We start from the raw sequence: 14,387 nt of genomic DNA, 5'->3' as shown, positions 1-14,387 counted from the left end.
GAGCTAGCACAGCCCTTTCCTGAGCACACAGTGGTCCTTCTGCCGCCAGTCTGTCCAAGTTCCAAGCGCAGACAAGACTTAGCAGGTAAGGGGTCTAGTGGCTAGTTACATACCTTGTACATCTCCCTTCACATATCAACTCAGAAATAGGCTCAGATGCGTGAAGCGACTAGTCCAAGTCTTGTCTTTACTTTTTTTTTCTTTTTAAGATTTATTTTTGTTCATATGTATGGGTGTTTTGCCTGCATACACAAGTGCATTTCATGCATGCCTGGTACTTGGGAAAACCAGAAGAGGGTATTGGAATCCCACTCCCCCGCACCTCTCCAACCTGCCACCCCCATCGGAACTGGAGTTACAGAGAGTTATGAGCAGTCATGTGGGGGCTGGGAACCAAGCTTAGGTTCTCTGCAAGAGCAACCAATGCTCTTAACTGCCGAGCCATCTCTCCAGCGTTCGACCCACAGCCTTGTGCTGTATAGACTATCTGCCACTTTCCGATAACTCTGCACTGCTAGGCGTCGCGTTCTTTCAGAGAGACCCTATAATAAATGAGCCTGAATTTTTAAGAACCTGAAGTCTGGTTGCACTCCTTGGTGCACTATTTTCTCCTGTGGACTTTTCTTGGCACAACTCCTCCCAGTCCATATGTCAATCTAATTAAAAACAAAATAAAACAAACAACAATAAAAAAAAACCCAGGGTCTTATAATGCAACCCAGATTGACCTCAAATTCGCTATCCCTCCTCAGCCTTACAAGTGCTGGATTATAGTTGTGTGTTCCACCATGCCGAATGTTTTTTGTTTTGTTTTGTTGTGTGTGTGTGTGTGTGTGTGTGTGTGTGTTGATTTTTAAAGGCTAACACAAGCAGCCTTTTCTCTTACATGACCCATCTGGCCTCTGCGGGCATGCTTTGGGTGCAGCTTGCAAAGCGGGTCACATGGCCTTCGATGGTGCTTTTAGATGTCATCTCACAACCATCAGTCCCTTTGCCTCCTCTCCACCCTCACTCGGGTGTCATTCCGATCCGATTCTCCCACAAATGAAGACACCATCCTCAGCATGCTCGCTGGTCTTGCTGCCTTTCTGACTGCCTCCACTTCCATCAATGGCCCCGCCCACGCAACCCAAAGATGCTTCAGCAGTTTCCTGTGGTACCTCGGTGTAGTAAAACCCAACCCCATCCCCAAGGCCTTGCAGCATCCGGCCTTGTACCTTCTCAGTTCTAAATGCTCTGGTCTCTCGGTGCTTTAAGCACAGTCTATTTCCTCTCCTATTATTACAGCTGTTTTTTTTTTTAAATGATTGTTACCTTTTAAAACATTTATATGATTATGTGTGCCTGTTTTATCTGTGTACCAAGTGCATGCAGGCAGCCATGGAGATCAGAAGAGGGTGACCCATCCCCAAGAACTGGAATTACAGCTGGGGAGAGAATCCTGTTTCTCTGTGAGAGCAGCAAATGCGCTTAACCACCGGGCCATCTCTCCAGCCACGATTCTTACTCTCTAAGAATCAGCTTAAACAGTCTCCACTCAGAAAACCCTTTTCTGGTCACATCAGGTAAGGCTGGCTCGTTTTTTGGTCTTGGCATCTTTTTAAAAAGACGCTTCCATGTCCGTAATTTTTGTCTTCCCTACTAATTCATGTCCCTTGAGAGCTGTGTGTGGCACATGCCTTTAGTCCTCACCCTTGGGGGGCGGGGCAGAGGCAGGCAGATCTCTGTGAGTTCGAGGCCAGCCTGATCTACATAGTGAGTTCCAGGATAGCCAAAGCTACATGGTTAGATTCTGTCCAAAAAAGAGAGGGAGAAGTCCCTTAAGGAGCCCGTGCTTACTGTGCCCAGGGTTTTACCTGTTGTCACTGCGTAGAAGACTCTGGTTGACAGAATGATTTTTTTCTCTTTTGACATCTAAATCCTACCAGATCTCATGGCCTTACACACGGCATCCAACAAATGCTTTCTGACACCCAGTGCTGCCTCTTACAGAAACCTTCCTTGATTCCTTTCTCCTCACAAATCTCACCCTGCCTTTGTTGTGGTGACCCGGAGATTCGTCATTCTCCAACTCTGGTCGTCCAACCTCCATCAAGCACCCTTGAAAACAGGATGCTCACCTCGCCTGCGTCACAAACGGAATGTATCGATGAAAGTACCAGACAGAATGCCTTCCCTGCGCTTTAGCTTCTCAGTTAGCAATGTTCCTACCATTTCTGGACCTTCCTCTTCCTTACAGGAACCACAGAGAAAAAGAATAGCAACCGAAGGGAGGTGGAGCTGCTTTGCTGCCTGCTCAGCTGCAGGCCTGGCTCTTCTTCCTCCTGTCAGTATCTGTCTCTCACAAAAGTATTACACATGTGCAACAATGTAAACAGTTATATTTTACAAAGTATTCATGGGGCAGTGGTGGGCCTTTAATCCCAGCTCTGTGGAGGCAGAGGCAGGCAGATCTCTGAGCTCAAAGCCAGCCTGGTCTACAGATCATGTTCCAGGACAGCCAGGGCTACACAGAGAAACCTTGTCTCAAAAAACAAACAGAAGTATTTGAACTATCTGCATAAGGTTTCTGGCATACTGTAGGTTTTAGTTAATTGGACTCAAATATGGTTTGGACCAATTGGGACCCAGCCTTTAGTGAAGTCTCACTGGTGAAGGTTGAGACCCTGTCCATAGCAATAAGCAATTTGGATCTTCCTGGCAAAAGTTCCAAGTCCTCTTTCACACCATCCAACTTGCTTTTAGCCTGGTGTCCTGCTCCTTTTTAGCCGTGAAATCACTTCCAAGTTACATTCCAGAGCTTAATGGTTATTTGGAGCTTTATAACCAACACTATTCTGAGGAAACAAGTCCTCTCTGGCACAGGAACTGATTGCCGCCTTACTAGGTGACAAGTGGCTGGGGTGGGATGGGAGGGACATGTGTTCCTCTCATGGCTGGAGGTGGCCTCCCTTCCACCTGGAGGGAGCATAGGGAGTGGCTCCTCACGGATCCTGCTTTTGCTGGGCAAGGCGAGGCATTAGGGCGCCTTACAGAACAGAGCGTCAACCTCCCAACCTCTTTGATGACCTCTGACAGTCCAAAGTGAGCCACCACACCATGCCACGTTTGACCAGACAGGAGAAGCCAGAGCAAAAGGTGTCCCAAAGAAATCTTGAGACAAGTTTGTCTGGATGTGGAAAGGCAGTGTGTGTGTGTGTGTGTGTGTGTGTGTGTGTGTGTGTGTGTGTCAGGGGTGGGGACAGAGCTTTGTTACCAATACTCACTGACAATTTACCATTTCCTGGGTTTATACTTCTTTCAAGTGGACAATATGAGTCTTTTCAAGTACAAAGAGAAAACCCGAAACATGAGGAGTTTAAGCAGCTTGTTCACATCCATGGTGGGCAAGAAGTCCCTTGATCGGCTGGGGCCAGTATGAGGGAAGTATTATAGTATTTCTTCTGTTCTAATATTGTTCTAATAATGGCAACTTTGACTCCTGGACTTCATGCTTGCCTTATGATATTAAAAACGGAAACAGGGTGCAAGATTCTGGGGTGTAGTTTCTGACACAACACAGGATAACCCTCAACATGGGTGACCAGCTACAGCAGTGGTTCTCAACTTGTGGGTCACAAACAACTTCTCAGGGGTTGAATATCAGACATTTATATTAAGATTCAAGACAGTAGGAAAATTACAGCTATGAAGTAGCAACAAAATAATTTTATGGTTGGTGGTCACCCTAACAAGAAGAATTGTATTAAAGTGTGGCAGCAGTAAGAAGGTTGAGGACCATTGCCCTAGGGAATTTACTGCCCCCTAGTGGCAAGCTGTGCTTGCAGCAGAGAGGCAGTCAAGAACCAGATGCTGACTTGGAGGGTCACACACACACACACACACACACACACACACACAGTCACCTGTTTGCATAGGTTAGTGCCAAATTGATGTAACAGAGGAACCAAAACCAACAATTCCCGACTTCTTAGGACTTTTAATTTTTTTATTATTATTTTTTTCTGAGGCAGGGTTTCTCTGTGTAGCCTTGGCTGATCTGGAACTCACTCTGTAGACCAGGCTAGCCTCAAACTTAGAAATTCGCCTGCCTCTGCCTCCCAAGTGCTGGGATTAAAGGCATGTGCCACCACTGCCCGGTGACTTTTTTTATTTACTATTTATTTATTTATTGCCTGATACCTGTTGGCTGGCTGGCCACCCACTCGCCTATAGCCTAGCACATCTGATCTTGGAAAAAGGCTCATGTCAGACAGCCTGTTTTCTCAAGTTCCCAGTGCAGGCCTGGTGCAAAGGAAGTGAATGTCTGTTGACTTGAGTATGAGAGAGCATTTTTAAATCCAAATTTACCATCACTCAGAACTCGAAAGGCAGAACAAGACAAGATTAAGCAGCAGTTTATTTGAATACTCTATGTAGTAAACATTGGAAGGGGCAGGTGAAGAAGAAGAGGCTCCTTGGAGAGGGGCCTTGGGTCGGTGACCTGTTCACAGAGCCGTGGACGCCCGGAACTTCTGGGTCAAACAGAATACAGCGGCTGTGAGGGCTGTGCACTGGCGGGCCAAGAGTTTCACGCTGAGGTCATGGTAGCCTCTCTCACAGGTGAGTTTCGCAGCCTCCACAAATTGGTGGTAGGTGTATACCACGTCCCTCAGGTTCCCGGCCACTTCCCTGTGCCGGGTGGAGCAGCGGCTACAGTCTGTGAACTGGAAGCAGAGGCCGGCCAGCTGGACCAAGTGCTGGAAAGTGACCCGCACAGCATCCTGCATCTCCTCGGGGGATTGGTCCATTCTGATCACGTGTTGACAGCTGGCTAGGAGCTTCTGTGAGCCCATGCATAGGCGGCTCCGGCTTTCTGAAAAATGCCAGGTGCACTTGTCAGGGGGGTGTTTGTTTCCAACCCCCCAGGAAGCTTCTAAGATGTCCTGTAGCTCCAGCAGGCTCTCTGTGAGTTGGACAAAGCCCTCGGGGGCATTTGTGGGGGTAGTTTTCAGCTGTCTCAGAGCCCTGGAGCAGAACTCTGGCCAGATGTGGCTTTTCCTGGATAGGGGTGTGGTGCAGCTATAGGCACGGGCTGCCCTCCAGGGCAGGGTCACTTGGCTTCCTGCAGAGGGTGGGGAGGTAAGAGGGGCAGCAGGGTGTGTCTGAGGGTCCCCGTCTTCTTCCTCTGTCTCAGGCTGCAGGCCCCAGAAGCACGTGGCGTAGGAAAAGTGACATCTGCAGTGTTCTATGCCAATCTCTGCGGGCGCCACTTCGTTTATGCCAGCAAAACTGAAGGAGGTGACCCTGCTGAGACTGGTGGGGCCTTCGGGATGGCTCTCTGGGGCAAAGCACAGGAACGACCTCTCAGGCGGTAGGCAAATGATAGGACTGTCACCTTTGCTCTCTGCTGGTGAGCCATGGCCTGAATCTGCCGAGCGGGGCTCTTCTTGACAAGGTGAAAGCTTTGGCAGGGAAGGTACTGTATGGATACAGACCTGCTGAGAAGTGCTCGTGGGAACCGAGTCTTCCCTGATCACATGGTCAAGCTGCTCTGCCTTTATTGTCTCTTGAGGGAAGGCTGATGGAAGTAAGAAATCAGGGGCCAAGTCCAGCTCTGTCAACAACTCCTGTTCCTGGGCCTCTCTGTTTTCCCCTTCAGAGTCAGATGAGGTCTGCCCTCTCCCTGTTGCAGGAGGCTCTGAGCAGAGGGAGCTGTTTATTTCACCAGCTGGAGCTCTAACGTCAAGGGCCTGTGGGACATTATCTAACCCGTCACCCTTGGAATCACCCAGGTCCTCTCCAGATCCCTTCTGGAATAGGCTAGGGCCATTTCTGTGTATAACTTCCCTGTCACTGTCCAAGGACAGCTGTCCTTGTCGTACCTCATCTGCAGCCAAGGCTGTCTCTTCCGGATTCACTTCACATTCACCGCTGGCAGGACACGAGGGCCCTGTGATTTGGGGGATAACCTCTTGTACGTGATTTGTTAAAAAAGATTCTGAGCCTATTTCTGATCGCACCTCTTCCAGCTCTGATGTGTCTCCCTGAGAGACGTGGTGTGGCCCTGGGTTATCTGGATCAGGGTGATCACTAGAGAGAGGGAAGGTGCTGTCCTCAGGCTCTGCAGTGAGTTCTTTGGGGGTGGTGCCACCTGGGTCTTGATCTGGAGATACGATTTGAAAAGGCCTGACTTGAGCAGCCTGTGGGCTGGAAGAACCTGGGTTGGAGTGATGGGGGCTGTGAGGGATGCTGGCTGAGGAGCCATCCGTGGTGACAGCCAAGGGACTAGCCTCAGGATTCTCTGTGTTGCTGGGGTCAATTCGGAGGCGAATGGCAGAGATAGAAGACACTCGGGAATCAATGACTGACTTGGTTTCCATGGTCTCTGGCTCCATCTCCATGATCCTGGAGGCTGGATTTGTGCTCTTGGTCTCCCTCAAGGAAGCCAGCAACCCCAAGGCCTTGGTCTCCAGGAGGCCCGGCTCACCTTGCACGTCCTGCAGGGAGGACACAGTTGGGGAGGGGGCAGTGAGGGTCAGGTAGGGCTCTCGGTCATAGTAGCACACATCATCCGTGTTCTCTTGGGAGGCGGATGCCTCCAGGGGGAAGGAGACCTGGGAGGTGTGATCCGTCTGTAGGAAGGACCTTCTCTTCCTCAGGGACTTGGCATACTTCTTCACCCCTCCCTGCCTGCTTGGCTCTCCTCCCTCTGGGCCCGGATGCAGGCTTTCCTCAGAGCCACGGGTTCTAGACTGACTCTGAAATCTCATGGCACTAGGATCGGCAGCTCTGGGCCCTGCAAATCAAGACAAGGAAAATCACATTAAGCACGGACAGGCAGAGGGGTAAGAATGTTGGCTTGTGTAGACTCAAGTCCTAAACCTTGGGCAAGCTAAATGTTCTCTTCCCCAGTCTCCTCATCTGGCAGATGAAGATAATGATCATGATAAGCATTTGTGGTTGCTTGTCTAAGACCCACTTACACCCTTTTAGTTAGAGCACGCCAACGTTCTTTTCGGGGCGTGACACTTCCCAGTGGTTGAACTCTGGTGGTGATCAGTGGTGCTGGAGATCAAACTCAGAACCCTGTGCATGCTAGGTAGGAACTCTAACACATGGACTACCCTCAGACCATAGTGAATTTACAACAGTGAAGAGGTGAGATTCACAGTCCAGGCTACAAGTTCTCCAGAGTCTCAAAAACAAACAAACAAAGAAACAAAGAAATATATATATATATATATATATATATATATATATACACACACATACATACACACACATACACACACACACAATACACATACACACACATACACACACATACACACACACATACACACACATACACATACACACACACAGACACACACACACAATATACATACACACACAATACACATACACACATACACACACATACACACACACATACACACACACACATACACACACAGACACACACAGACACACACAGACACACACACACAGACACACACACACATATATATTTAAAGGTGTTAGAGAGATGGCTCAGCAGTTAAGAGCACTGGCTGCTCTCCCAGAGGACCAGGGTTCAATTCCCAGAAGTTCCATGGCACACAAAACCATCTATGAGCTCCGCTTCTAGGGGATCTGATGCCTTTTCCTCGCTCCCGTAGACACCGCACACACATAGAACACAGACATGTATACAGGGGAAACATCCACAGAAATAAAACTAATTTAAAATTAAAAAAATAAAAATAAATGTGATGGTGCCTTGCGCATGTCTCTAATTTCAGCATTGAGGAGGCCCAACAGGTTTAAGGCTAGCCTAGGCTATATATTTGAGTTTCTAGCCAACCTGGGCCACAAACATATCAAGACTGTGCAACTCAATAACTGTTAGTGATAATAATTAGATGTTATTGTTTACAGCCATAAGGCCCTGACAATACAGCCAAGGAGTTCTGCTGCAAAGACTTCCGGCTTGGCTGCCAGTTCTTCAGGCTTGCTGGCAGCCCACAGGCTTGGTGTCTGTCAAGCCTTTCTTCATGGTGATGTTAACTCACGCCCATAGCTGCTTCTGCTTCTGTTGATACTTTACATGTGAAGGGCATGAGGGTGCATTGCAGGGACCCTGTCCTGAGGGGTTTGTGCTCGATGGGATGATCTTTCTCAGGAGAAGCAGCGTGTGAAACAGTTTTAGGATATGGGCAGGAGGAATCGGGATAGGATGTTATCGAGAACTCGGAGGCTCCTGCACTCCGACCTGCTTGTGTGGGACTGAATAGCTTATCAGATTCTAGGCTACCCCTCAGACCTGCAATGTCAGTCAGAACTGCTGAAGTTAGCACTGAGGAATTGACAGACTTTAAACAAGGTTCCTCAGGTGACTCGGAGGTGCAGCAATGTTTGAAGGTGCTGCCTCGACTGATAGTGAGAATTTGTGGAGCTCTGCGTGACTCAGGAGTGGGCTGAAACCCAGGTACAAGAGTCCCACTTCTAGACTCTGTGCTTAGCACCGCACAGATCCCCTGCCTGTGAGAGGGTATCTCTTATAGGACTAAGTTCTGGACTGGGTCCCCATGTAAGAGTCACACCTGCCAGTTGTAACCACACCCCTCATCCTGCTCCTAGAATAAGGGCTAGCCTAGCAGGGGTCAGGGAGAGCCCAGGAGGTTAACTGGATTGTGCAGTGTAGGGCAGCATAACCCATTGCTGTTCCTTTTATTATTATTATTATTATTATATTTTCTTTATTTACATTTCAAATGTTATCCCCTTTCCTAGTTTCCCTTCCGAAGACCCCATATTCTTTTCCCCCTTTCTCCTGCTCACCAACCTACCCACTCCCACTTCCTGGCCCTGGCATTCCTCTATACTGNGNCATACAGCCTTCACTGGACCAAGGGCCTCTCCTCCCATTTATGTCTGACTAGGCCATCCTCTGCTACATATGAAGCTAGAGCCATGAGTCCTACCATGTGTTTTCTTCGGTTGGTGGTTTAGTGCCAGGGAGCTCTGGTGGTGGTGGTGGGGGGTACTGGTTAGTTCATATTGTTGTTCCTCCCCCCATTGCTGGTCTGATCCCAAGGTCTACACAGAAAGTTCCAGGACAGCCAAGATCACATGGTGAGACAGCAAAGGGAAAACAAAGGCCAGTCCCCAAGGAACAACAACAACAACAAACCCATAATCAAGTGGTGAGTTCACTCATTCATTTAGTGAGGATGCCCAGGTGCTGTGTGCTGGGGACACCTTCCCTGCACACAAGGAGCCCTCTCATAATCATGAGGTGAATATGTAACTGCAGGCAGTACCAAGGTACAGGCAGAAAGCCACCACTGCTGGCAGAACCCATGACTGAGATGCACAGCTGGCCCTGGTCTGGTAAACTTGGAAAATATTCTCTGCAGATGGGAACCCTCGGCTGAGACTGGACAGCTGATGGGCAACCAGGTGAAGACAGGGCAGTCAGAGGAACAGGTGCAAAGGCCAGCTGAGATGAGGGAAAGGGGCAGAGAGCAGGAAGGGAGGCAAACAGGCAGAGGGCATCACACAGAGAGGGTGCCCTCAGGAGCTGAACTGGCTTTTCTGCCAACAGCAATGAGAACCACAAGAGGGCAGTATCAGAGAGGCACAGGAGAGGGCTGAGGCTCAGACCGCCATGTCTGTACTGCTGTCCAGGGTTTTTAACCTCAGAGAGTAGAAACCTTTTGTTACATATATGTGCCTTGCAAGGTTTTCTGGTTATCTCAGGAAATATTTCTGTGTGAAAAGACTTTACATTGGTGTCTGTTTGGGATCATGAATTATAGATTAAAAACCTCACAATCTTAGTTGGGAAACATATGAGGGACCCAGACAGCAGATCCCCAACCTTCTGAGGTCAGCGACCCTTGGACTTCCTAAGTCCAACAAACACCACTGATAGCTTGTCTCATTGCTCCAACAACCAATTTCACCCCAGGACCCATGGTGGTGCAGCTATTCTTTCTACTGGGCACTCCATTCCTTTCTTGTGAGTCCTGTCCACCTGACAAGGCCCAGCCCATTTAACACCTCTGCTGGGAAGCCTTCTCTGATTCCCACAGTGGAATGAGTTCCTCTCATTGCCCCCTGCCCACCATTCTCCAAACCTCCCTTGCGGCCCCGACTCAAGGCCTTGAGGCTTATAAGTTGGTCCATGGACTCAAGAGTAGAGGAGGCTGTCTCTTGCTCTCGAGCTGGCCCTGGGCTCTTAGAAGCCAGCTAAGGGGTAGAGATCTGCTGGGCTGGGGGAGGGGCACCAGGTGCTCACCTGAGAGTGTGTCTGGTGGCGTGAGTTTGTCAGCTGCATCATAGTATTCCTCATCTGAGCTGCCACCCTCAAAGGCCAGCGGGGGCAGTGCAGGCAGGCCCAGGGTTTCCAGCATGGAGCCAGGCTGAGCCTCCATCCAGCCCTGCTGGCACCACTGGGGAGGTGCAGCTCCCTGCCGGGAAGTTGTGCTCTCTGAGCCCGAGTCACTCAGGTGGCTGCCTGGGGAGATGCTGGAACACAGGTTATAGTAGTCAGTCCGGCTGCCCTCGTACAGCCTGGGATCTAGCCTGCCCATGCTCAGTTCTGGTCCCCAGCTGCAGGCTTCCGAAGCAAGGCCCTGGGGACCTTCTATCTTCTGGCACTGAGGGTTGGCATTCTGGCCCAGATCCAGCAAACACAGGAAGCCACTGGTCTCGACCCTGCTGTTTTCCTTTTGGCTGTCAGTCTCGAGGCCCTTTGAGAAGCCTGGTGGGCCAAAGTGGAAGAAGCTGGTCCCGCTGGAGGAGCACGCATCTAAGTCGTCCTCTTCCAGGGCATCCATGGACTCACTGGACCCGCTGGTCCTGCAGCCTCGGCTCTCCGTGTTGGCTGAGTCTGATGCCTCCGATTCAGCACTGTCCGTCATGCTGCTGGCCCCGCAGGTGCTTGGGCCTCTTCTGGTTGCCTCGGGTGTGGGGCTGTTGCCAGGGGGCTGCTCCTCTCTAGCAAATGGTCTGCAGAGGCTCAGCTTCACCAGGCATCGGTCAGAAAGGGGCTCCAGTACACAGTCCACTTCAGAGGACTCCTCCGAGTCACTGCAGGCCCTGGACTCGTAGCCTGTGATAGACGGGACACTGAGGGTTAACAAGTCAACATTCAGGTCTGACAGACACCTGCTTCCTGTTACCTTGCTGCAGGGGGAAATACAGAAAGCGACTGACATAAGTCATACTAGATTGACTAATGCCAAGACCCAAGGAGGACACACCACTGGGCTACCTGTCCTTCATCTGTCTGAGCACAGAGTGAGTCCATCTCTTCTCCCAGGGAGACCCCTCTGTCTGACAAAGAGTGGTGGATATCCACTTGTTTCTCCCTTGTACTTTCAGCATTTCCTCAAATACCTCCCCTGTGGTGTCAGAACATCAAAATCAGATGGGGCACCAAATGTGAAAATGCAAACTAGATGCTTAGCCTCTCCCTGATATGCTAGCCAGAGAGCAAGCGAGTGAGGCCTGAGGCTGCTAGGTGGCCTTGGAGACTCTGCTGCAGTGGGCCTTTGGGACAGCGGAGATGCATCTAGCTGTGAGTACCTGGGAAGACTATGTATGATGGAGAGAGGCAGCATCGGGCTAGGCTTCCTGTTTTTCTCCCAATGGCCTCTGGGATGATCTCCTAAGAACATCTCTCTGTGCACTGCTTGATCCTTCCTCCTGGCTTCTCCTCCCTACAGGGAAGAGCTGAAGTTCCCTCACTAGAGATGCTCGAAGTGTGGCCTTGTTGCTCCTATCACAGAGAGACCCTGGTCCCTCTCAGTGTGTCCTCATACTGTGGCTCTGACCCTTCCCTTGTTACAGCCCTGAACTGGCTGGTTGTGTCAACTTGACACAAGCTGGAGTTATCACAGAGAAAGGAGCTTCAGGTGAGGAAATGCCTCCATGAGATCCAGCTGTAAGGCATTTTCTCAATTAGTGATCAAGGGAGGGAGGGCCCATGGCGGGTGGTACCATCTCTGGGCTGGTAGTCCTGGATTCTATAAGAAAGCAAGCTGAGCAAGCCAGGGGAAGCAAGCCAGTAAGCAGCACCCTCCATGGCCTCTGCATCAGCTCCTGCTTCCTGACCTGCTTGAGTTTCAGTCCTGACTTCCTTGGTCATGATGTTTGTGCAGGAATAGAAACCCTGACTAAGAGCTGCCCTCATACTATGGCTAGTCCATACCCCACCAGACTGGCTGTCCTCTGCAGCCTTCCCCAACCTTGGTCTTGTGTCATGAACCACATTCCCTCTCCTCAAATGAGCTTCCCTTTATCATCTGCTTGGCTCCAGGGTGTTTTCAGGGACCAAGCCTCTGATGCTCTGTCTCTGCACTGTCTCTAGTGCACAGTCCTTCTCACCACACCCTCCAAACCAGCGTTACTCCCACTCTGTGCCGTTTCCCCGACCGGACCTTGAGCTATTCCTCACTCAGAAGTGCTTGGCGCCTGGGGAGATGGCTCAGTGGTTAGCAGAAGTGCTTGGCGCCTGGGGAGATGGCTCAGTGGTTAGCAGAAGTGCTTGGCAAAAGCAAAGAAGCGTAAGTACGCAAAGCCCATCAACTCCTAACAGCTGGCCCTTCAGATCCGTAGGCTTCATATGTGTGCATTTGTCGACCCATAGGCTCAAAATGGAATAAATCTATCCATGCTGAACATGTACAAGCCATTCTTTGTGTCATGGTGACTCCACAAACACAGTATGACAATGGCACACTAAAATATGAATTATGGGAGTATAACTCAGTGGCATAACATTTGACTGTAATATAAATTATTGTATTTATATATAATGTCATATTTTTTTTTCACGTGCTGTTAGCTGTTGTTAAGTGTTGACTCAGAAAGCAAGAGATGGCCCCTCCATGCAAATATGTTTATTTTGAATTTCCCCCAGAACTCTCTGTGCTGGATCAGGCTGGCCCCATGCTCGATCACAGGAGAAAGAACAGCAAACTGCTAAGGGCCTTAGAGAAACTGTGCTCCTGAGAACAGCCAGAAGGCAAACGGTTTCAAACCAAGATTACTATCGTTTATCTTATGGTATGAAAAACGTCTGCAGTGGGAACGAAAAACCAGACGCTTCTCCGTGGAGGAGACACTCTGCCTAGCACCTGCTTTATCCATCAGGGTTTCCAGATGACTGTCTTTACAGGGTTTCTCCGTTCATTCCTGTTGGATAACGGAAGTGCTGGACCTGATGCTCCCCTATGCATTTGCTGCTTGCTGTTTTGTTCTTTTACTTTTGGTTGCTACAGACTAATAAACTCACTCATTCAAAACTGAAAGCACTGCTCTCAGGACCAGCCTCTGTAGGAAACACATCCACGGCACTGACAACAGGATAGGTCGTCATCTAGAGTTTTACCTGAAGGATATGGAGGGACATGGGCAGTAACATTTTGGATTTTTGGAAATATAAGAATGTGTTCTCACTCTAACATCAGGCGTAGGGATGAGGGCTGCTTTGGACTGTCAGCAGTGGCTGACTTGCCTCGTTCTCTAGCAGAGGCACGGCTTTCCAGCTGCAGATAGTTTCCTCGACTGTGTGAAATTTGGAATTCTGGAAACTTTTCAGAGGGCACATAAATGCTAGAGCCCCAATAGGGGGTTGTTGGTCATTCAAGGGGGCTGGTTGTGGTTTATTAGTAGTTGTTTGTGCGCGCGCTCTCTCTCTGTCTCTGTCTCTGTCTCTCTCTCCTCTCTCTCTCTCTCCTTTATCCTTCTTTCTCTCCTATCTAGTGACAGAGGGTGAAACCAGGGGGATAAAGGGTGGGAAAGGAAGAACCCACAAAATAGCAGAGACTGGCTACAGACATGTATAGGTTATATATAAATTATGTACCATTTCATGGAAAGGATCGAACATGGATGATTTTAGTAAGCACCAAAGGTTGTGGAATCCCCTGTGGTTACCACAGATAGCACGGATGACTGCATCTCTCTCTCCAGTCATCTGTTCTGGGACGATCTATGACTATTTTGCCCATGTGGAGGAAATGCTATATATAAAATGGTGAGATCCTGAGCACAGCTGGCTATGTCCACATCAGCAAACCATGCTGGCAGCCGGCAATGGTGGTGCTGGTGGGAGTGTCGGGTATTTGTTTCAGGTCAGGGTTTCCCCCTACAGAGCAGCTGTTAAACATCATCAGGACTGCCTTGGAAAAGCCACATCGATACAACAGCTGAAGCAGAGGTCTGATGGCAGCTGAAGCTGTCTGGGGAACCTGTCTGTCTCCCCTGTCCTTTTATTTTTCTGTCCCCATCTGACTTCTTCATTCTTTTTTTTTTTTTTTTTTTTAAAGATTTATTTATTTATTACATGTAAGTACACTGTAGCTGTCCTCAGACATTCCAGAAGAGGGCGCCAGATCTCGTTGCGGATG

General features: G+C 49.5%; 1 protein-coding gene across 2 annotated transcripts in view; it reads right to left on the bottom strand.

Annotated features, from left to right (window-relative positions):
- Positions 1-4,381: 4,381 nt before the first annotated feature.
- The window catches only part of Frmpd1 (FERM and PDZ domain containing 1), a 118,696-nt gene continuing 108,690 nt past the window's right edge, over positions 4,382-14,387 (bottom strand). For both annotated transcript variants that reach the window (XM_029475742.1, XM_021160346.1), the window contains exons 15-16: positions 10,268-11,083; positions 4,382-6,778 (exon numbers count right to left, since the gene is read on the bottom strand). In XM_029475742.1, coding sequence (XP_029331602.1) covers positions 4,488-6,778; positions 10,268-11,083 — 3,107 coding nt within the window. In that variant the 3' untranslated portion in view covers positions 4,382-4,487. The remainder of the gene's footprint in view (positions 6,779-10,267; positions 11,084-14,387) is intronic.

The sequence above is a fragment of the Mus caroli genome, chromosome 4 (assembly GCF_900094665.2).
Source record: "Mus caroli chromosome 4, CAROLI_EIJ_v1.1, whole genome shotgun sequence".
In the NCBI taxonomy this organism is placed as follows: domain Eukaryota; kingdom Metazoa; phylum Chordata; class Mammalia; order Rodentia; family Muridae; genus Mus; species Mus caroli.
This window is presented reverse-complemented; position numbering and strand designations above follow the sequence as displayed.